Raw genomic sequence first — 21717 nt, 5'->3', positions numbered from 1 at the left:
ATAGTTATTATGTCCAGACCACTTAATACCCCATTACCCACCAAACTATCATGTTTCTCTGCTCTCTCTGATCTTTTTTCATATCTCATCCAATCCCCTTGGATTTGGGTTATCCTAGAGCATGGGTCAATGTGGGGGAGGTCTAAGGACTCCTAAAATATTTTGACCTTTAATTTGGATGTTTTAAAGGTCTTTAGAGAAAGACCAGAAATACCACCCACAGATGGCATCTGCCTCCCTGTTGTGACCAGAGGTAATCAAATTAATGAAAGTATGAGAAGGGATGAATTCTAAGAGGAACCAAAGACTCCTGGATGCTGTCATCACCACTGCTTTTGAGATGAAAAAGAACAGGACAGTCTCTCAGAGCTACTAATAAGCCATGTAGACTTGTTTCTTCTTCTTGTCTCTTCTATATAAATATTTCCCAATTATCTAACCTTGTGGGTTATTCCACCCAACTTCCACAGCTCCCTTCCCAACCCTGACCCCAAGCCTGTTCCTTTGTCAGTAGTTGTGTGTTCTGGGATAAAACTCCTTTAACATCAACCTAAGAAAAAGAGAATCATGAGGAAAAAATAGCTATATGGTGTATATATAACCCTATCACTTTTATTTGTGCTACTATTTTCCTAAATTAGAATTAATAATTAAGAGTTGTATGTACTTGATATGTATCATCAGTTAAGTTTTGATGCTCCCTATCTATCCCTAAAACTACCATGTTCTTCTTCTTTTTTAAACTTTTGTTTTTGGTGCCAAGTGTGGTCCTTTGCTGGATGATATTCAGTCATTTCTACCCCTTCCCCTTTTTCAAAGGAACACTCTCTCTTGCTAGCAGAGGAAAGGAGGGAATCAAGTGAGGTTGGAAGACAGGATAGGTAAATATCACTAACATTCCTGAGAATGGGACACGCTGTAGTATAAAGAAGGAATGGAAGCAAAGGGCTGAAATCTCTTATTATGAATATATCATCCCTATTAATGCATTGTGGTCTTTTTCTGGAATTCATCATCTACTTATTTCCAATGCAGTTGTCTATGATGCACTTTAATTGCCGGATCATAGATTTTAAAATCAGAAAGGTCATTTGAAATTTTTACACATAAGGAACTAGGGTGGTTAAGCAATTTGTATCAATATATAAGTAGCAAAATGGGAGAACTAGGATTTGAATCCATATCCCCTTGACTCCACGTTTTGTGCTTTTTTATATTGAAGGATACTTATAAAATCACTCGAAATTTAAAAATATATGTAGAAAATATGAGTGGATGATTGATAATAAATTAAAAGGCAAGGCTTAGCTTTTTAAGAATAATGGGAGGGAGGATGAAGGTAAGAGAATAAAGGAAAAAATTGGAACACAAAATCTTACAAAAATGAATGTTGAAAACTATCTTTACATGTATTTGGAAAAATAAAAAAACTATTGAGAAAAAATAATAGTAACTTTAAAGCTCACGATAAATTGAGGCTTATAATGAATATTAAAGACAACAAAATATTCTATTTTAGTTATGTAGGAGGCAGGACAAATAAAAAGATTTTTTAAAAGCATAGAGCCACTTGCCTAGGGGTAGATTCCTTTCTATTTCTGATAAAAAGGAGACTGCCTTTCCTAATTATGTGGAAGTGAGCTTAACTTTGATTCTTGGGAAAATGCAAGAAAAAACCATTAAAAAATTGGCTGGTAAAAAGGAAGCAGTGATTTCAAAGAGATAACTTGGCTTCATCAAGAGCAAGTCATGACAATTTAAACACCTTTTTTTTTTTTGGACAGGATTAGTAAATCAAAAGAGGGGAATGGATATAGTTTACCTAGCGTTTAACTAAACTTTTGATAAAGTATCTGATATACTTTTTGTGGGAAAGATGAGAGAGATGTGCATTAGCTAACATAATCAGATGGATTAAGAACTAGTTGAATAGTTGGAGCAAGATTAGAAAGACCTGAATTAGCTGGGCAGGTCACTTAACCCAAATTCGCCTCTAAAAAAAAAACTGGTTTTATAGTTGGTCAGTGAACCCAAAGATTTGTGCTGTTTCACATTTTTATCAATGACTTGAATAAGGTGATAGACGGTATTCTCGTCAAATCTGCTGGGAGGACAGACAGCTAATAACAGTCAATGGCAGATTCCAAAAGGACCTTGATAGGTTAAATCATGCAGGAGCCCTCAAACTACGGCCCGCAGGCCAGATGTGGCAGCTGAGGATGATTATCCCCTTCACCCAGGGCTATGAAGTTTCTTTATTTAAAGGCCCACAAAACAAAGTTTTTGTTTTTACTATAGTCCGCCCTCCAACAATCTGAGGGACAATGAACTGGCCCCCTATTTTAAAAGTTTGAGGACCCCTGGGCCTAAAGCATTGGACTGAATCTACTAATAAGTTAAATTTCAATAGTGAGAAATATAAAATATAACATTTGGGTATTAAAATCTTCACAAGGATTAAGATGGGGAAGATATGGTTAGACAGCTGTTGTGGAAAAGATCAGAAGGTTTTAGTGGAACTACAAGCTCAAAATAATTGGCAGTGTGAGGTGGCAGACAGAAAAGCTAATGCCAAGTTGGATTTTGTCAAAGAGGGGTAATGCTTCCAGGAAAAATAAGGTGATAATCTGCCTACTTAGCTCATGTCAGACCTTATCCATTCTGGGTTCAGTTCTGGGTTCTGTGGTTTAAGAAGAATGTTGATAAGTTGGAATGTATCCAAAGGCGGGCAATTGAGACGGTGAATGGCCATGAGTCAATATCACAGTGGGATCCATTGACAGAACTGGGCATATTTAATCTGGTAAAAGACAGACTTGGGGTCAAAGGGAAATGATGACTGTCTTGTAGTATTTCACAAGCTAGAATGTGGAAGAAGAATTGGATTTATTTGACTAGAAGTTGGACAAAGATAAATTTAACCTTGGTGTCAGGAAAAAAACTTCCTAACTGGAGCTGTCCAAAAATGCAATGGGTTCCCTTAAGGAGAAGTGGAATTTCCTCCTTGGAGGTCTTCAAGCAGAGGTAAGATGATTGCTTGTCAGGTTGATCATAATGAATGTTCTTTTTGGGTAGAATTGGGCCAGATAGCTACTGAGCTCACTTCTCCCTCTCAAATTTTGCAATTTGATTATCGTAGGTAATGAAGAAAAGACTGAACTACTCTATTTTGCCTCCATTTTCTCTGTCAAGGAGATGACTTTCAGAGTAATCAATATGGAACAAAAAGGGTTAACCAGTCATCCAGACCTACAATAAGGGAACTCTAACTGAATGGGCTTAGCTGCTTTCCATGAGTTCACCAAAGTCACTGACCCAGAATGAATTGAAGGAAATGATTGCTGAGGTCCCTGTTGGGATCTGACATTTTGTACTAGTGAGATTTTTTCTGTCAACTCACATAATGTCTCTGAGCCTCAGTTTCCTGACTGGTAAAAATGAAGAAGCTGAATCAGATAACCTCTAAGGTCCCTCTAAGGTTTAAATCTGTGAACAGCCATAGAGAACATAGAGTATTGAAAATGGGCAAATAGACAAATTTTCATAAAGGGAAAGAACACATTTTAGACTTTAGGCCACTGGATTTGTCTTCAATTCCTGGAAATTTTTTGAGATTGTATCATTAAAGGGATGGATAATTAACGAGTCATTGGGAAAGGGAAGGTATTGTTATGAGATACCAGTGCTTTGAATGATAGAATCAGAATTCAAAAAGATCTCAACAGCCTGAAATAATGGGCTATCATTTGTTGTTATTATTATACCAATAGCTTATAATATGACTTAAGATTTATTTATCAAATTTCTTCTTACAACAGCTTTATAAGGTCAGCAGTAAGGGTATTATCATTTCTATTTCACAGATTAGAAAACTGAGGTTTAAAGAGATTAAGTGACTTACATATGAAAAAAAAAAACCTACTATGGTTATGCCACCTCACTATTTTAGATTCTTTTTCTGTAAAAGAGAAATAATTGTAGCTTTATTACCTAGGTTACAAGGTTGCCTTTAAGCAAAGAGTTTTAACCACTATATAAAAGTAAGTCATTATTTACAACTGAATAAGGCAAAAATGAATGGAAAAAATATTAAGTTTTATATTTGGATTTAAAATATCAACTATATTTTAGTTATGGATAGAGAGATATCAATTCATATAAAAAGGAATAGGAACTTTTAAGGGGAAGCAAGCTCTATTAAGTCTACACTGACATGACAGCCAAAAAATTCTAATGTGATCAGAGGCTGCAATAATACATATGTAGAATATGTACATAGTGCTTAGAAAGGGGGAGTCATATTCACTGAAATTTGTCCTTTGATAGACCATATGTAAAGTATTCTGTTCTGTTTTGAATGGAAGATAAGTCGGAATGCATCCAGATAAGCACAATGGTGAAGGCCTTGAAATCGTGACATGTGAAGATGTGTGAAAGGAAATGTTTAGCCTTTAGATGCAAAGACTTGGGAGAGAGCATGATAACTGTATTTTAGTATTTGAAGGACTCTCATATGAAAGGAAAATTAGATTTACTTTATTAGATCCTAGAGAAAAGAACTACGAGCTTTATGCAGTAGTTATAGAGAGATAGATCTTGGTAGATAGAAGGAAAAACTTGCTCATAATTAGAGTTGTCCAAAAGTGGAAATTGGCAGACTGTGGGGGTGGTAAGTTACCCATTTTAAAATTGAGGTTAGGTAACCCCTTGAGTATGAAAAAGGAGACTCTTAAGGCTTTGGTTGGGCTAAATGACTGAGGTTCCAATCAATTCTGAGATTCTATTTCACAATTCTATTAAACTAAAACTCCTTTGAAGTGGAAAATAAACTGAATTAACATGTGATCCAGTTTGATGGCTTAAGGGTGGGAAGGTAGAATGGTTCCCTTGGGTTACACAGCTTTTTTTCCCCCTATTTCCTCCTCATGGTACAATCTTGGATTTCCCCATATCTAGGCTCTGGGCTCATTTAGTCCTCCTTTTTTTAGGACCCTGCATGACTATAGAGATCCTTTAATCTCTTCAGTTCCTGAAAGAGAAGAAGCATCTTCATTCTTTTGTCAGGCTGGTAGGACTGAGGGTTAGGAGATTTAGGAGAGGAAAGCTGCCTGGAACCTCTGGTAGTAATGAGAAGAACTGAATTAAAGAATTAGAAGAAAATAAAAAGGAACAAGAAAGAGAGAATGAGAAGAGTTGGTTTAAAGTCGAGAACTCTATAAACTAAGCCAGACTACGCTATTTTATGAATTAGTGACCAGATTGGGGATAGAGGTTTCACTCCTGAGATTTCCAAACTCAGATCCTAGAGGGTAAACTGATCATAAAGTATTCATAAAGATTCTTCAAGCAAGAACATTTTCTAATTTGCTAACAATGTAAGATCTGAAGCATGTTTCAGAAATTGCTACAATTTTTATGGGAAAATTGTAGGAAGTCAAAGTATTCTGATTAGAAATAAATATTCCATCTCTTGGGAAAACTCCACACAAGAAAAGAACTTTTTAATGAAGGTACTAATCAATGGGAAAGTGCAGCTAGTGGTATAGAGGATAGAGCAATCAAGAAGACCCGATTTCGAATCTGAGTTCAGACACTTAGCAGTTGTGTGACCCTTAGTCACTTAACCCAATTTGCCTCAGTTTCCTCATCTGTAAAATGAGCTGGAGAACAAAATAGTAATCCCATATCCCAAATTAATCCCATCTCAGAAGTTTATTAGGAGTGTGTAGGAAGTTGCTTAAGCTTTCTATGTCTCAATCTCCTCATCTGCCAAATAGATATAATAATAGTGTCTACCTCTGAGAGCTTGTGAAAATCAAATGTCATAATGTATGAAAAGTATTTAATAAGCCTTAAGTTACTAGATAAACGTGAGCCCTCATCATGATCATCACTGTTGTCACCAATGTAATAAAGCTAGAAGCATGGAGGACAAATCTTATCCTTTTCTCTATCCTCTCTCCACTTCCCACTCTTTTCTATTGCTCTATTGCTATTTTAGGGCCAGCCCTAAATAGGCAAAGGTCCTTCCTATTAGATTTCCCTTACAGTATTTTCTGCTTCTGTTTGGTTCCTTTCTTCTCTACCTATTGTTATTTATATATGTAACAATATATACTTACATATTGTTACATATATGTATAAATACTATCTATCTACCTATATATGTAAAACAAATGGTCTCTTACATAAATTAGATGCTGAATGCTGTATTAGAAAGGATCTTAGGATGATCCAGTCCAACTCATTTTTAAAATTGATTTTGTTATTGAGGTCTGGACAGGGGAGGTAGGGGTGGGGGTAGGGAAGGGATTTACCCTAAGATCCATAGCAGTTTAGTGGTAGTGTTTTGGCTAGAGTTTGTTTCCTTATTCCTAGTCCATATATAGGCCCTAATATGTTATGTAGACATTTTTCCTGTTTTTTCCTCAAAAATAGAATTGCTTGCATTTTAAAACCTATTCCTTTGCTTCCATAGATAAATCTGGTCTTTTTTTTTTTTTTCTGGAGATGAGTTTTGCTCTTGTAGATAGAGGCAAAAGTCACATGAAGTCAATGATGAGCAAAGTGACATGTGCTGCATCTTATCAGCAGAGTCTCCAGAGAACATAGCGCCTTCTACATTGGAATGACATTAAAAGAAATCATATTCTGGGATATGCCAGTGAATAAATTTAGGTGAAGTTGTCACTGTTACAAGGGCATATGGTGATTTTTGTTTGACCTGATTGGTCTCAATCATTAAAAGTCCTGATTTAATCTTTCACAGATAGACTGATTTCTTTTTTTTTTTTTTTTCCCTTCAGAGTTTTAAAACCCTATTCAATTTTACCCAGAAACTAGATGAAAGCTGGAGAGCCCTCATGTGGTTAGTGAGCTACCTAAAGCTACCTAATTATTTTTTTTAATATTATTTTTATTTGTTCCCTTGGTGGATCTGTGATTTCATTAATATGGGTATTACCTCTTTTTTTTTTTTTTTAGGCAATTGGGGTTAAGTGACTTGCCCAGGGTCACACAGCTAGACAGTGTCTGAGATCAGATTTGAACTCAGGTCCTCCTGACTTCAGGGCTGATGCTCTATCCACTGCGCCACCTAGCTGCCCCGGTATTACCTCTTACAGTACAGATTACAATTCATCTATATCTGCCCATTTTATAATACAATTGTCCACATCCTCCCATAAATCCTCCATAGGAAGAGTATATAACACTGGGATGGAAGGGTCTCTTAGAGCTTTTGACATTGTGTGAGTACTAATGGTGTGCTGGCTGTCCAACATAGGTGTTCAGGAGGCAGTTAATTGGACCTGGGATGAGGAAAACCTGGATTCAAATGCTGCATTAAACTTACACTGTGTGACACTAGATAAATCATTCTTAGGCCTCAATTTTTCATCTGTAAAATGAGAATGTTGGACCTGATGATTTCTGTGGTCCCTTCCAGTTCAAAATCTATGATCTCACAATCCATCAATTAGCCCTTGCTTTCACTATCTTTTTTTCCCCTTCTAGTCAGATATTTTTCTGATGGTATCTTTTATGCTGCTTTTCTTGTACAATTCTTCTTCTTCTTCTTCTTCTTTCTTCTGGCAATGTATTGTAACCTACTCACATCCATTAGATGCTGGTTCATTGTTTTTTGTGTGATATTTATTAGGAAAACTCAAAAAATGTGTATTCTTAAACTATTAGTGTCCAATCCTAACCAAAACCCAGATTTTCCCTAGAATACTCAAATACTTTCACCTAAGCGAATTCTGTGTATCTCTCCTACAGTCACAGAGAAATGATTCAATGGTCACATGACACATCCCTGAATATACCGTAGCAATTGAATCCTTAGCATTAAGTTCTGTTGATAGCAGGGGGATTTGGTGAGAATGTGTGTACAGCAAACTGTCAGCACCACAAAACCAAACTAAACAAAACCTTACATCCTGTTGAGTTGCCTGTAAATAGCCCAGATTATTAGTTATTTGTTGGGTGAAGAGCCTGAAGGGACATCTAGCAGCACTGATGTTTTAGAGAGTGCCAAGTTTGATAGGAAACAACAATGTAGTAGGGGAGTCAAAAAAAACTCACTGTGGGCTTAGTTAAGCAGGGGGCAGAGTCTCATTGTTTTCTGCCTTGATCAGGCCACCTCCAGAGTACTTGTGCTCAGTTCTTGGAGTCAACAATTTAACAAGACCATTTAGGGATGAGCAGAGGAGCATAATTTAAGATGATGTAGTCTACTCTATGTTATATAAGGATAAATGGAAAGACTTAGGAATGTGTGTCCTGAAAAAAAGAATTGGGGTATTTGTATATGTGGGGGAAGATATGATAGCTATTTTCAAAATAATTAGAGGCTGTGTAGAGGATTAGATTAATTGACTTCAGAGGGAAGAGCTAGAAGAAATGGGTGTAAGTTGTCAAGAGGCCAATTTAGATTTGATGTCAGGGAAAAAAAAAAAAAAACTAACAGAGCCATCTAAAAGGGTAATGGACTACTTTCTGAGATAGGGCTGTTGCTGTTGAGTCATTTTCAACTTTTCATGCCCCTGTATGGGGTTTTCTTGGCAAAGATACTGGGGTAGTTTGCCATTTTCTTCTTCAGCTCATTTTGCATTGCCCAGGGCCACAGAGCTGGTGACTGAGGCCATATTTGAACTCAGGAAAATGAATCTTCCTCACTCTATCCTGGCCTAGAGCCTAGCACTCAATGCACTGTACCACTTAGTTGTCTTGAGATAATGAGTTCCTCCCCAATGGAGGTCTTCAAGCAGAAGCTGGACATCTTGTTGAGTATGTTGTGGAGGGGATTTGTTTTCAGGTATGGACTGAACTAGGTTGTCTCTAAATATCCCTTCTAACATGAAACTTCAATCATCTTGATATTATCTTGAAGGACATATCTTATTAGGTGTATGAAAAATACAACAAAAGCAAAGCAAGGACTTCTGGATTAGAATGAAGAAAGTCTAACTAGTTACGTGATTTGCCTTGTCCAATAGAATGATGTTCAAAACAAGTTTCTGTAATTTAAAAAAAATTCTCTTTTGTTATAAAAATCATTTGGGGGGGCACTTTGGGGTCTCTGGAATCTGAGGAGTCAGTCAATTTGCATTGACATGCAAATGCTAGCTTTGTAAAGTAAATCATAGATGGTTTCATAACTTTGTTCTCAGTTTCCCTTTATTTCAGATATTTACTTTTAATACATGGGAGAGGACTGGAAACAGTACCCCCCAAACATTGTTTTCTTTTCTTTTCTTTTCTTTTCTTTTTTTTTTTTTTTACCAGGCTTACAATAATAAGGTACTTTAGGGGATCTTTCCAGGTGGTTGTTCTTGTTAGTCCTTTTACACACACACACACACACACACACACACACACACACACATACACACACAAACACACGGAATCCTCAACCTATACAAATAGTATTTTTGTATATTAAACCATCATTGAGTAGAAAAGACTAGCAGTTAGAAAACCAGAGAACTGGTTCCAGTCCTGCCATGACTTTAAGCAAATTATTTAGTTTATCTGAATCTCAGCTTCCTCATCTGGAAAATGGACAACATAATCATCAGAATTTCTTTCTTAGTTTCTCCTCCAGAATGATACAGTGGAAAGAATTGTTGATAAGGAGTCAAAAGATCTGAGTTCTAATCCCCATTCTTCTGCTTGATATCTAGGTGATGTTGGACAAATAAATCCATCTCTCTGGACCTCAGTTTCTTCATTTATAAAATGAGTTGACCTACATGATCTCTTAAGCTTTTTCTAGCTATGTTCCTATGACTACATAAAAACTTCTTTTCAGAAACACTGACAAAAATGTTACAAAAACAATATTGCAGAGCAATGTAAGAATATGTACTTCTCAATATAAAATATACAAAATATACATTTATACACAATACAACATTATATGTTTACTGTTATCTATAATAATATGTATTTATAGTGATAAAGTTATGGTAGTGGGAGTCACATTCCCAAAATACTAGGAGAAGGTATGGGGGGAAAAAAGGAGGCATCTAAATAGTAGGAATCTCCCCATTCTTCCTATATTGTACCTTTAATGATAATTATCTTCCAGAACTCATCAGCTATTTCTTCCTTTTGTCAAGATAGTATGTGATATAGTCCTATTCTAGAATCATAGATTATATAAAATATAGATTATAGAATCATATAACAACTGGAAAGGACTTTGGATGTTATTTAGTCTTATCCTCTCATTTTGTGGATAAGAAAATGGAGGCTTAGAGAGATTAAGTGACTTGCCTAGTGATTTCAGCTAGCAAGTATTTAAAGCTAGATTTGAACTTAGGTTTACCTTCCTCCAGATCCAGCATTCTATGCTGTTTGCCAACTGTTGCCTCTAATCACACAGAAGGTAATAAAATCAGAATTTGGATCTAGATCCCTTGATGTCAATTCCAATATTCTTTCTATCATTCCACATTACTTATGTAGTAAGGTATTTATTATAAGTAAATAATTCTATGAAAAATGGAAATTCACCTTGGAATAACTTCCCTTCATATACATTTATACACATGATACTATTTCATGTTGGTATTATCCATTGTCTACATATGTTAGGGAAAATCCCAGTGGCCCTGTAGTCTGCATAAGCACAGAAAATTATATTGGGCAAAAAGATTCCAGGCTCTGCTCAGATCTTATAAACACTCTGATGACCCTCTTCCATTCTGAGAAAAGAGAGTTGGGAAGACAGTGTAGGCTAGACTATTGTTTTAAGGAAATAAAAATCAGATCCTGTTATGCCACAGTTTTCTTTAACTGTCCTGACTCAGTTTCCCTGTCTCAGTTACCTTAACTGTTCTGTCTCTGACCCAGTAAAACTAAGGATTATTCGCTCTCGGGTTATGAATTAGCAAGATAAAAGAGTAGATCTCCTGATTCTTTTAGGGATTTACAATATTCCTTTAGAATATTCCAAGATCAACCCATGATATCTTTACTTCTTTGTCTCTGGAATTTTTAGGTTTTATGGCTTCCCCTCCCTGATAAAAAAACTTTCCCTCCCTTTCTTCTTTGTCTCCAAAAAGGTATTTAAGAAGTTGGGGTTCCTCCATTCATGGCTGGAGAATGGCGTCTGGCAGCTGTATGCTGGATGCTCGATTCTTTGGGTCCTCCAGCCCTGGGACCAATATGGATTCCTTGGTCCCAGTATACTTATCTCTGTCTGACTGGATAATCTGAGACGAGAGTCCTGTCCAGTCAATCTTACTCTCCCATTAATAAAATATTAAAAACCCTCTAATCTCTCTCCTGCCTCAGTTTCTCCGGCATTACAATCCTTCTCGGGGAGCTTTGTAGTTTCCCAACATTATCCCCTGGAGTCTGACTCAGAGCAGAATGGCCATCCCCCCACTGCCTGGGCCTCTATGTTCTTTGCCATCTTACCATTTGTGTAGGGATTCGTGGTCTTCTTGTTGGTCATTACCCGAGCTGTGGCATTATTTACCTGCCCAAAGAGAGAGAAAGAGAGAGAGAAGGTAGGCTGAGCATTAGCACCTTCCTGCTTGGTCCCTATGAGCTGCCATTGGTTTTACTAAGAAGTCTTGAAGTCCAGGGAGTTGACTGGGTATCTAAAGGCAGTCTCAGAAATAGGGGATAGAAGGAGGCACAGGAGATTTTAGCCAATGGCCTGTACCAACATCCCATGTCCAATCCCATTCATCTAGAATTTCCTGCCAAAACTGTCCAGTCCCTGGTTCCCAGACTGCCTTCTCCTCCCAGACTCATGCAACCCTCTCCCTTCCCACAGTGTTAATTAGCTCCTTAAATGCTCCTTGTTGGGACCTAAACCCTAGACCTGGTCACTCTGGAAGTTGTCCCATCCCATACCACAGCCTTTCACTTCTAACTTCTAACCTGGAAATACTATGGTAGAGTCAACTCAACTCAATTAAAATAAATTATTAAGAACCTAGCACCACTTTGCAATCAAGTTGGTATTCTACAGTGTACTGTAAGCCGTACAATGTTTGAAGACCAGACCTTCAGGCCAGCCAAAACCTCATACTTATGCTCCTCCCTTCATCTCCAGTCCTAATGTCCTGCGGAGAGGGGAGCTGGACCTCCTTCCTTTCCCACCCCCTTCCCACACTTCCTTTCATTTTCAGTTTATGCAAATTCACTTCATTCATCTGCCTCTGCTGTGCTCTCGACAGGCTGAGAAGGGGAAGCCCTTCCCTAGTCCTCAAATTCCCTTGGTATTATTACTTACTCATCACAGTGCTAGACTTCACTCTCTGTGATCAGAAACCAGAATCTACAACTGCTTTCCACATTAAATAGTTCTGTAGGGGAATATATGCAGAAATACACCCACTCCAATTTCGTAGGCAAGTGATCAGAATAGTAGTCTCTTTGGACTCCATACAGCCAGAGGGAGTCCATTCCCAGAAGGATTGTGAAGGGGAAATGGATACATGGGGGACAAGTGGAGAATATATCTACTATTTTTACTTTGTCTATGAGGGAAGGGAGTAGTGGAGTCCTTAGTCTATGGACATTTTCTTCAATAATCTGGCCTCCTACTCAAACCCAGCAGGGTGGGTTTCCTAGAGGCCTGAGGGCCAAGAGAATCTAGGATTTGGAGAAAAGGAAAGGAAATCTTTTAGGGAAAGTTTAGTGAGAGCAGAATAATGTACCACAAAGGTAGGATTGTTGAATGAATTTTATGGTACATAAGTGGAGAATAGTATAGAGAAGCTGACAAAGTAAAGTCTGGCCCTCCTCCACCTTACAAATGCACATACTTAATGGGGGCCCCATTTATACAGCATTTCCTTTTGTCTTCTATCTTACCTGACTCCTCAATTTCTTGAGCCCTCCCCCCCCTTTCCTCCTCCATCTCCTTCCTTCTCTCTCTCTCTCTCTCTCTTTCTCTCTCTCTCTCTCTCTCTCTCTCTCTCTCTCTCTCTCTCTCTCTTCATTTCTTCCCTTTCCAGCTCTGCTAACTCAAGCCTCAGGAGCTTGGAGCTTAAACATTTTTTGGATGCTGGCTTGACAAGGAGCCCAGGGATCCATGGTCAGTGGCACAGATCAATACTTCTCAGCAGTGGGACTTTCCTGATTGGGACTTTGTTTCCTTACTAACCCAGAGCAGGCTAGGATTTGAGAAGAGGAGGAGCAATAGATGGGAATAATTTGGTTCTGCTAACTCAGATAAATTAAATCTATTCATTGTTCTTACCTTGCTTGACACCCCACCCCCTACCCCCCACCCCCCTGGGCTCAAGTCCAGTTTCTGTAACTCCTTCCTCTTACTATTGTGCCTAGTTACCAGCTCACAAGTTTCCCAGTATTTTCAACACCAGTACAGAAAATGAAATCAAACCAATCCGAACTACCAGCATCACACACAGAGGAAGCATGCATCCCGGGACCCGGCTCTCTGTGCCCCAAGTCAGGGAGGGGGATAAGTGGCCTTTAGCAGTTCTCTCCCATCCCCATTCTGACAACTTGTGCCAACTTATGCATGTGCTCAGTGTTGTACACTGATGCCATTTCATCAAGGATTGGAAATTAGAGGGGGGGGGAGTGGAGAATCATTGAGATTGCAAGACTTATAGGACATGGGGAAGAAGGAAGAGGAAGGGACAGAAGTAAGCCAGAAAAGGAAATCGCCTTTGGTTAGTGAGAGATTCAGCTGAAGGTTGAAAGGCTGCCTGTGAAAGAGACAGAGGATGGGGAATAGGTGCAGAGAGGCTCAGGTGAGCTTAGCCCTTGCTCTTGGAATGCTATTCTATTTTGTCTCAGCCAGTAACCAGTCAGCACCTCTGAGGAATTGGACAGAGATTGTGTCAGAGGGTCAACTGAGAAAACTTCAGCTCCAAACTCTTGCCTCCATCCCCAAGTTTGTCAAAATCAAAAATTCCAGGGATTCTGCCAGTTGAAGGCTGCCCCTTGTATTCCATCTCTGAAGCCAGTTTGGAAATGTCTCCTCACTTATTTCAGGAAACAGAAAGAAGGAAGAGACATTCCTGCCTGTTTCCATAGAAGGGATGGAGGAGCATGGAGTTGGATTGGAAACTAGGACCAGACCAAGAAACTGGAGCATTGACTGGATTCCTTGATCTTTTCCAAGCTATCCCTTCTCTGTCACCTTTTAAACCAGGGGCAAATGCCTGTGGCAAAAATCCTATAGGTGTCATACTGTCTAAAGGGCCCTGCTGGAAGCAGCTATGGGAAAATGAGAACAACCAAAGGTTTAGGGGTGAGAGGTGGGGGACACAGAGAGACGGGTATAACGCAGAGAGGGCATCCTTGCCCCTCGTCACACTTATCTGAGCACCTCTATTTTCCGTCCCTCTACGATTGTCCCATTCAGCTTCTCTCGTGCTCGGTCAGCATCTGTGCTAGTTTCAAAAGTTACAAACCCAAATCCCTGTGAGCAGAGGAAAAGGACAGACACGGAAAGAAAGACACAGGATGAGAAAAAAGGAAAAAAAAAGGAAGGGGAGGCAGGGATGAGGAAAGAGGGAGAGGGTGACAGGGAGGGAGAAAGAAAGAAAGAGAGAAAGAGAGAGAAAGAGAGGGGGGTGAGTCAGAAGAGTTGATAGGAGAGACTCAGGCTGCTGAACTGCAGAAAAAGGTCTGGTTTTAGTGCCACCATCACACACAGAGAAGGCTAAGGGCACCAGGCTCTGGGCAGCAGCTGTAGAATTTGTCCTTTCTGAGCTGCCCATCCTTGGTAGAAGAAGCTACCAGAAGGATATGAACTGGTAAGGGGCTAGAGGTGCCTGTCTTGCCCGCTCTTGGAAAAACGCTGGAGTGAGTGGAGGGGCGGAGAGTCTGAGGATTGGGGGCAGGTGAAGCCGGGGCTTCTCGGCAAAGCCCCTTGGGCGGGGCACCTCTCCCCCACCTTGACCCCAGCTAGCTCAGCCTTGCCCAGTTCTCCAAATTCCTCTTTCCTTTGCCAGCTTTTGATGGGTACCTTTGTGCATTATCCCCCCTTGGATGAACCTTACCCATTCCCAACCCTGGTGCCCATGATGCCCAGGTAATCCCACCTCCAGTGAAAAGCTCCCCAAGCCAAAGCCAGGGACAGGCATGTGGGGACAGGATGCTGGTGGGGACGAAATGCTAGTTGATCCAACACTGAGGTGAGGGAGAGAGGTATAGTGGGAAAAGGAGGACACAAACAGAATAGCAGGAAGTGTTCCCAAGGGGTAGGCAGAGGTCCTGTCGCTTTTAGAAAGGAAGAAGCAGCAGCAACACAGACAGCTTGGGAAAAGGTGGGAAGAGGGGAGGGGTTGCAGGAGGAGGAGGAGATCAGGATTGCAGGGAAGAGGCAGGATAGGTGTGAGTCAGGAAGAGCAGGGAATACAAGCACCCGTGTTGCTCAGGGGTCCTCGGGCTCGAAGCTCTCCAGGAAGGAAACGCACATTTCACACGTTAGCCTGGCGGGACCGTTACAGCTGGGTTCGCTGTAATGATGGCGGCGTCTGGGCAGCACCCACCTTGGAGCCCCGTTCGTTAAAAATGATCTCCACGTCTAAAATTTTTCCGAATTGCTGGGAGAGAGGAGAGAAAAGGGAACAGGTTGAGGAGGCTCATTTTATCCTGAGATGCCTTGAAGTGTTCACTCTGAAACCTCTCAGTCCTTGTTTGCATCTACAAAGAGGCAGGAAAAGTCCTTCTTTTGAGTGGAATACTGTTTTTTTTTTTTACCCATCTGCTATCATTTCTCATTATTCCTTTAATAGGAAGAATACTTTTTGTTCTATAACTAGAGAGGCAAATACAAGGGCATAATTCACACCAGAGACTCCTCTTACTTTGGGCATAGGAGGTCCCAGATCTACCAATGTGCTTCTGAAAGTACATTACTTCTTCCTTGTTTCTGCTGCCAAATAGGGCTAGATTATAAGAATCTGGCTGAGAGCTCAGCTACCAAGTATTAAAGCCCTGGATGCAATGGTAGACTTTGCCTTCTTTAAGCTAAGGTCTTTAATTGAGGCAATGCCCAATCAATGATTAAGGCTAGGTAAGAACTGAAGCAACAAATGACCTCTTTTAACCTAGTCAAAATAAAACAGTAAATGATGATGCTAGATCATTTCCTAGAAGGAGTTTACTATTTGTACTATATAATATATTCTTGTATATTATACAACATTTTAGAGGCAGGGGTTGGATTACCCTAGGCCAACTAGCTAGTCCCTAGCATAACCAGGTTTAGGTCCCATGTCTTTTTGTTACCACATTTCATTGCTTTTTAAAATCACAAATCTAGAGTTATAGGGGGCCTCAGGGATCAGTTTAGTCCAAGCCCATTATTTTATAGATGAGGAAACAGAGGCCTTGGGAGATTGTGACTTGTCTAAGGTCACACAGATAGGAAGCATCCACTTTCTATAATTTGAGGTTGGATGGAGTCCACTCAGGGTAGCAACAGTGACACCTCGATGGTCCTAGGATATTTGAATTGTCACTCAGAGGAATATCCTGCCGAAGGTACATAGCAAGGTACATGGATAAAAAGGAATAATAAAAAATAATACTATATTAATAATATTGCGTGTTCTTCATTCTTGAAATCAGGGAGGTGATGTCATGACACGTGAGTTAGATTTAAGTGAGAGAGGGCTGTGCAAAGTCACCAGCCTGACTTTTTCTTCCAGAGCCATCTGGGTCCAGGAGTCAGATATTGATCAGGATGACTAGAGATAACCTTGGATGCAATGAGAGACCTTGATCTTTTAAAGCTAAGGTCTTTAATTAAGACAATGCCCAATCAGTGATTAAAGCTAGGTAAAAATTGAGGCAACAAACAGTCTCTTTCCCCTAGTCAAAGAGAAACATTAATAATGGCATAAATAATAATAATAATAAACAACACTGTAGGTAATAGTCAATAATAGCTGACATTTATACAACACTTTAAGATTTTTAAAATATTTTAAAGATGTCATCTCATTTGAATTTCACAACAATTAGCAAGTACTACATCAGTATTATCACCATTTTCCAGATGCAAGAATAGGGACCCAAAACATTTATCCGAGGTCACACAACAGGGTAAAATTAATCTCCTACTTGTCTTTCTGACTGGGCTACACTACCTCTCCTTGTCAAGCTAGTTCCTTGAGCAGAACCTCTTGTCTGGTGATGAAACAAGGAGAACCAGAACAAAATCTTTCTTTGAACTGCCTTGAGAAAGATGAAAGAAAGTGGGAGGGGAGGAAGAACATGAAAAAAGGAATTCTTTTGGCAAGTCAATCTGGCAGAAATCCGCTTTCCCTTTTAGGCTTAGGTAGCTGGAGAAGCAGGGTGTGCAAATCCTACTTAGGGGGAAAGACTTTTTGGAATCTAGAAGGCTCAAGAAGAGAGGAAGAGTAGGCATGATAATGAAGATGATTATATTAATATAGCCATGACATAAATAACAATTTTCTCAAAACTCTTTGAGGTAGTAGCACAAGCTTATTATTATTTTTTTTTTAAAATAGATGAGGAAACTAAGGCACAAAGAGGCAATTACAGTTGCAACTAAGGCAAGTGTAATAATTTGAGATGAATGAATTGAAGAAACAAATTGAAGGCATTTTGGATGAAGCTTCCTTGTTTTGCTTCTCACACAATCCCAGGGAAGAAAGAAGGGAAAGAAGAGAAAGTCTGTGTATAGAGATCCTTGTAGATTTCCAGGGGCTTCTGAGGCTAATAATGTAATGTGATATCCAACAGGAGGCACGCCTGGGATGGGGGGAAAAGATGAGGAAAAGGGAACTGGGACATGTCTTGATGTGTCCACATGTCAAATGCTTTTCCCTTTTTCCTGATAAGGGACTCCCTGATTTTCAGTCCAAGTAAATAATGGTGGGTGGAAGGAGTTTGAAGCTGGAAGTCTGGGCTGAGGAGTAGGAGGAGGAAGACAAGGGAGGGGAGAGGGTTGGGATGAACATACTCACCCCGAACATTTGCCGTAGATCAGGATCCCTGAACCGGAAGGGGATGTTGGAGACGTGCAATCTCTTGGGCTGCTGTTTGTCTGTGTTCTCTGAGGAATGTAGCTGTTGGCTGTCTGTCTGTGCAGCTTCATCTGTTTGCTGGGAAGACAAAATAGAATGCCTGTGAGATTCCCTCAGAACCTATTGCAATGTGGAAAGTTGTTCCAGAGGGTAGCTTGTGATGTTTTACAGGCAAAACAGAACTAATTACCTTTTCCCTCCAAATTCATCTCTCTTCTGAACTTGCCAATTTTGGTTGAAGGCCTAACTTCACTATACTTAGCCAAGCCCAGATGTGACTATGTTATTTTACCTTTGGCACTTTTTGTTGCTTCACCCTCCAACTGGACCTCTAGACTCTAGGACCCAAAGAAGTTGCCCTGGCACTGGGCTATCCTTACAGATAGGATTGCCAGCATACCTAGCTGGCAAGTCTTATTTGTGTTCTTTTACCCTGGCCCATAAGTATTCCTCCTTTCTCCAGCTTTCCATGATTGGCTTGGTGAACTATAATCAAATCAACATGACCATTGCTTCTGAAGGGGACTTGTCAACTGCTTAATCCATTATTTCACTCACCATCTCTGTGATTTCCAAGATTGAAATACCCTTGCTGGCAACAGTTTCCCAAATGATGTTGTCTTTCCTTAACAGAATGAAAGCTACTTGGGGGACCATATGTCTTTTCCTTTATTCATTCATTTGTTTATTCATTCATTCACTCACTCACTACATATATCCAATCAGTTGGCACATTTTTTCATTTCTACCTCCATAGCACTCTTCACTTGGATAGTGACTATTTTAGCTCAGGCTTTCATCATCTTTCATCTGAACTTTTGCAATAGTCTTTTAATTGTCTCTTTGATTCAAGTATCTCTCCACTCCAAACTGTCCTTCATCTAGCTGCCAAAGTGATTTTTACTAAAGTGCAAGGTTGACCATGTCTCTCCACTATTCAATAAATTTCAGTGACTATTACTTTGAAGATCAAATAGAAACTCACATCACTTAAAACCTTTAGCAACCTGACCTCAACTTATCTTTTCAGTTTTATTACACAGTATTCCACTTCATGAATACTATGGTCCAGATAAGCTTTATTGTATCATATACATGGCATTCCCTTTCTCTCTCCAAGTTTTTGCATTAACTGTCCCCTCAGGATTGGAATTCCTTTCCTTTCTGATAGAATGCCTAGTTTCCTTCAAAGTCACTTTCTACATGATAACTCTCCTGATCCTCCTTGAGGCTGGTGCTTTTCCTCCAAATTGTGTTTAACTATCTCTATACATTTTCTCTCTCCAGCAAGACAGTTTTTTGAAGGGAGAGATTTTTCCCATTCTGTGTCTGTATTCCTAGTACCTAGTAGAGTTTCTGGCACTTAATAAATATTTGTTGATTGGTTGTTCTTCACATTATCAGGATCTATCCAATCTTCTGGAATTCTCCTTCTTTTGGAAGTGGGGAGAAATTGGAGATCAGATATTCCCACCTAAGTCTTTTCTCCTACTCCTTAATGCTTGCCCCTCTCCCCTTCCTTATATTCCAGTGCAGAACCATGTAAGAAATAGGGGTCAGAACAACTCTCCAGGAAGGCTACTTAAATAAAGGAGAATGAAGAGACATAATACATCTCTCTCTTCCTTCTGCACACATACATGTAAGCTTCTGCTTCACCTTCCTTTTGTTTCTATCTTGCATGCACTTCTTTTATAACAACACAAGTCATCCTGAGCCATCCCAAACAGCCTTTTCTCCAACAATCCCTAACTCACCTTTCCCTCTCCATACAAGTTCATAATTTTGTGATCATAAGCTACTAATGAGAATGTTTTAAATTGTCTTTTCTATTGCAGGCTCTTTGAGGGGAGGGCTGATTTTCACTATTTAAAACAGGTGACTATAAATTTCTATTCCTCCATATTGTGATTAAAAGGCATTACAATAGGACATAAATTTCTATTCATGTCCTATTGTAATGCCTTTTAATCACGATATGGAGGTGACTCAGGATTTCTCTTTCTTTATTTTTTAAAGCTTTTTATTTTCAAAACATATGCACAGATAATTTGACAACATTGACCCTTGCATAGCTTTGTGTTTTGGATTTTTTCCTCCTTTCCCCCATCTCCTCCCCTAGAGGGCAAATAATCCAATATGTGTTAAACGTGTTAAAATATATGTTAAATCCAATACATGTAAACATATTTATACAATTCTCTTGCTGTACAAGAAAAATCAGATCAAAAAAAGAAAATAAATGAGTAAGAAAACAAAATGCAAGTGAACAATAACAAAAAGAGTGTGACTCAGGATTTCTCAAGGCTATCTCAATATAGTATAAGATCTCTGAGGTTCTAAATAAACGGAAAAGGCTTTGATGATTGGCCTGGTAAAAAGACTTCCAGACACCAGGACTTGGGGCCTGGCTAACTTCAGTGGTGAAATTTCAATATATCTAGTTAGAAAGATCTAATTCACTCTGGTCTGGGAGACTCTCTCCTCTAACTCTAGAAACTTCAATCAACAATCAAACAACAATCAACATTACTATTACTTTTGGAAAGGGCATGTCAATTGACTGGCTTATTGTTCTACTTATCACACCAGATCAAAAACCTTACACTGGTCACCACTTCTCTTTATGTTGTCCTCCTCTATTACAATGTAATGTCTTTCTTTTGTTTTTGTTACCCTCCCTCTTATCCTGTGACTTTCCCTGCTACCTCAGGACATTTGGTAAGAAGCACATTGGCCAGACTGGATTTTCCATTTTCTTTTCCCTGATGTTCTTTCCTCTGTCCTTCCTTGATCACTATAGAAATAAAATGGGAAAGGAGGAGGAGAAGCAAAGGACCTAGATAATCCATAACCTTGATAATGAAGACTCAGCTGTAGTAATAGATAGGTTGGATATAATAGTTGTTTTCAAGAGGACTCAGGGATACTTGGTGGGCTAGGTTAGTATTTGTTGTCTGGAACTAATTCTTACCCTCCTCATCAGGCTTTCTCCTGTTTCATGGCTTCCTCTGGATCCTAAGAGCTACAACTAAACTCTCCTTCATTCCTAGCTTTAAAACATATGTTACCTCTGGTTCCTTTTGCAAAAATGGATTCAGCAGAAGTTGCCTTCCCGGCCTTCTGTTCAAGGTACCCTTACAATCAATTTGGAATGCAGGTCCCTGATCAGTATTTGTTCCTTGATAAACTAGGAACTGACTCACTCCCACTCCCTGTGCCCAAAAAATCTCAGAGTAGGAAGATCATCTATTCCAATCCCATCCTATTACACGTAAAGAAATGAGGCCAGAGAAAAGAAATAATTTGCCTCCCTGATTATCACAAGATAGTTAGGGGCAAGGCCAGGCTCAGGATCAGAACTCAGATATTATAAATCTTGGTCAGCTCAACACTTTCTACCATACAAGGTATCCTAGCAGAGGCTTCCTTGATGAACCTGATACAGTGTAGTTCCAAATGTGCTATGCTCCAGAAAGTAGCAAGTATTTCTTATGTCCTTCCAAGTTGTTTTTTCTTATAATGGTATTGTTATTGTATACTTTTTTTTTCCTGGCTCTATTTTCCCAGGATTTTATGAAACTGTCTCTTTTATCATTCTTTTGCAAAATATGGTTGTATTATATAGTATAATTTGTTCAGCTACTTCCCAATTGATAGAGATTCCCTTAGTTTTTGATTCTTTGCCATTACAAAAAGAATTTCTATA

At 39.3% G+C, this 21717-nt stretch overlaps 1 protein-coding gene across 16 annotated transcripts in view; it reads right to left on the bottom strand.

Moving 5' to 3' along the window:
* RBFOX3 (RNA binding fox-1 homolog 3) overlaps positions 1-21717 on the bottom strand; it is a 974608-nt gene that overhangs the window by 14442 nt on the left and 938449 nt on the right. For 14 of the 16 annotated variants that reach the window (XM_051995461.1, XM_051995458.1, XM_051995459.1 and 11 more), the window contains 4 exons: positions 17949-18086; positions 15498-15551; positions 14330-14422; positions 11431-11491 (listed from right to left, as the gene is read on the bottom strand). In XM_051995461.1, the coding sequence (XP_051851421.1) occupies positions 11431-11491; positions 14330-14422; positions 15498-15551; positions 17949-18086 (346 nt within the window). The remainder of the gene's footprint in view (positions 1-11430; positions 11492-14329; positions 14423-15497; positions 15552-17948; positions 18087-21717) is intronic. The other 2 variants (XM_051995450.1, XM_051995452.1) reach the window with 1 other exon arrangement.

This window comes from Antechinus flavipes, chromosome 4 (genome assembly GCF_016432865.1).
Source record: "Antechinus flavipes isolate AdamAnt ecotype Samford, QLD, Australia chromosome 4, AdamAnt_v2, whole genome shotgun sequence".
Classification (NCBI taxonomy): Eukaryota; Metazoa; Chordata; class Mammalia; order Dasyuromorphia; family Dasyuridae; genus Antechinus; species Antechinus flavipes.
The sequence above is the reverse complement of the archived record's forward strand: the minus strand, read 5'-3'. Positions and strand labels throughout refer to the sequence as shown.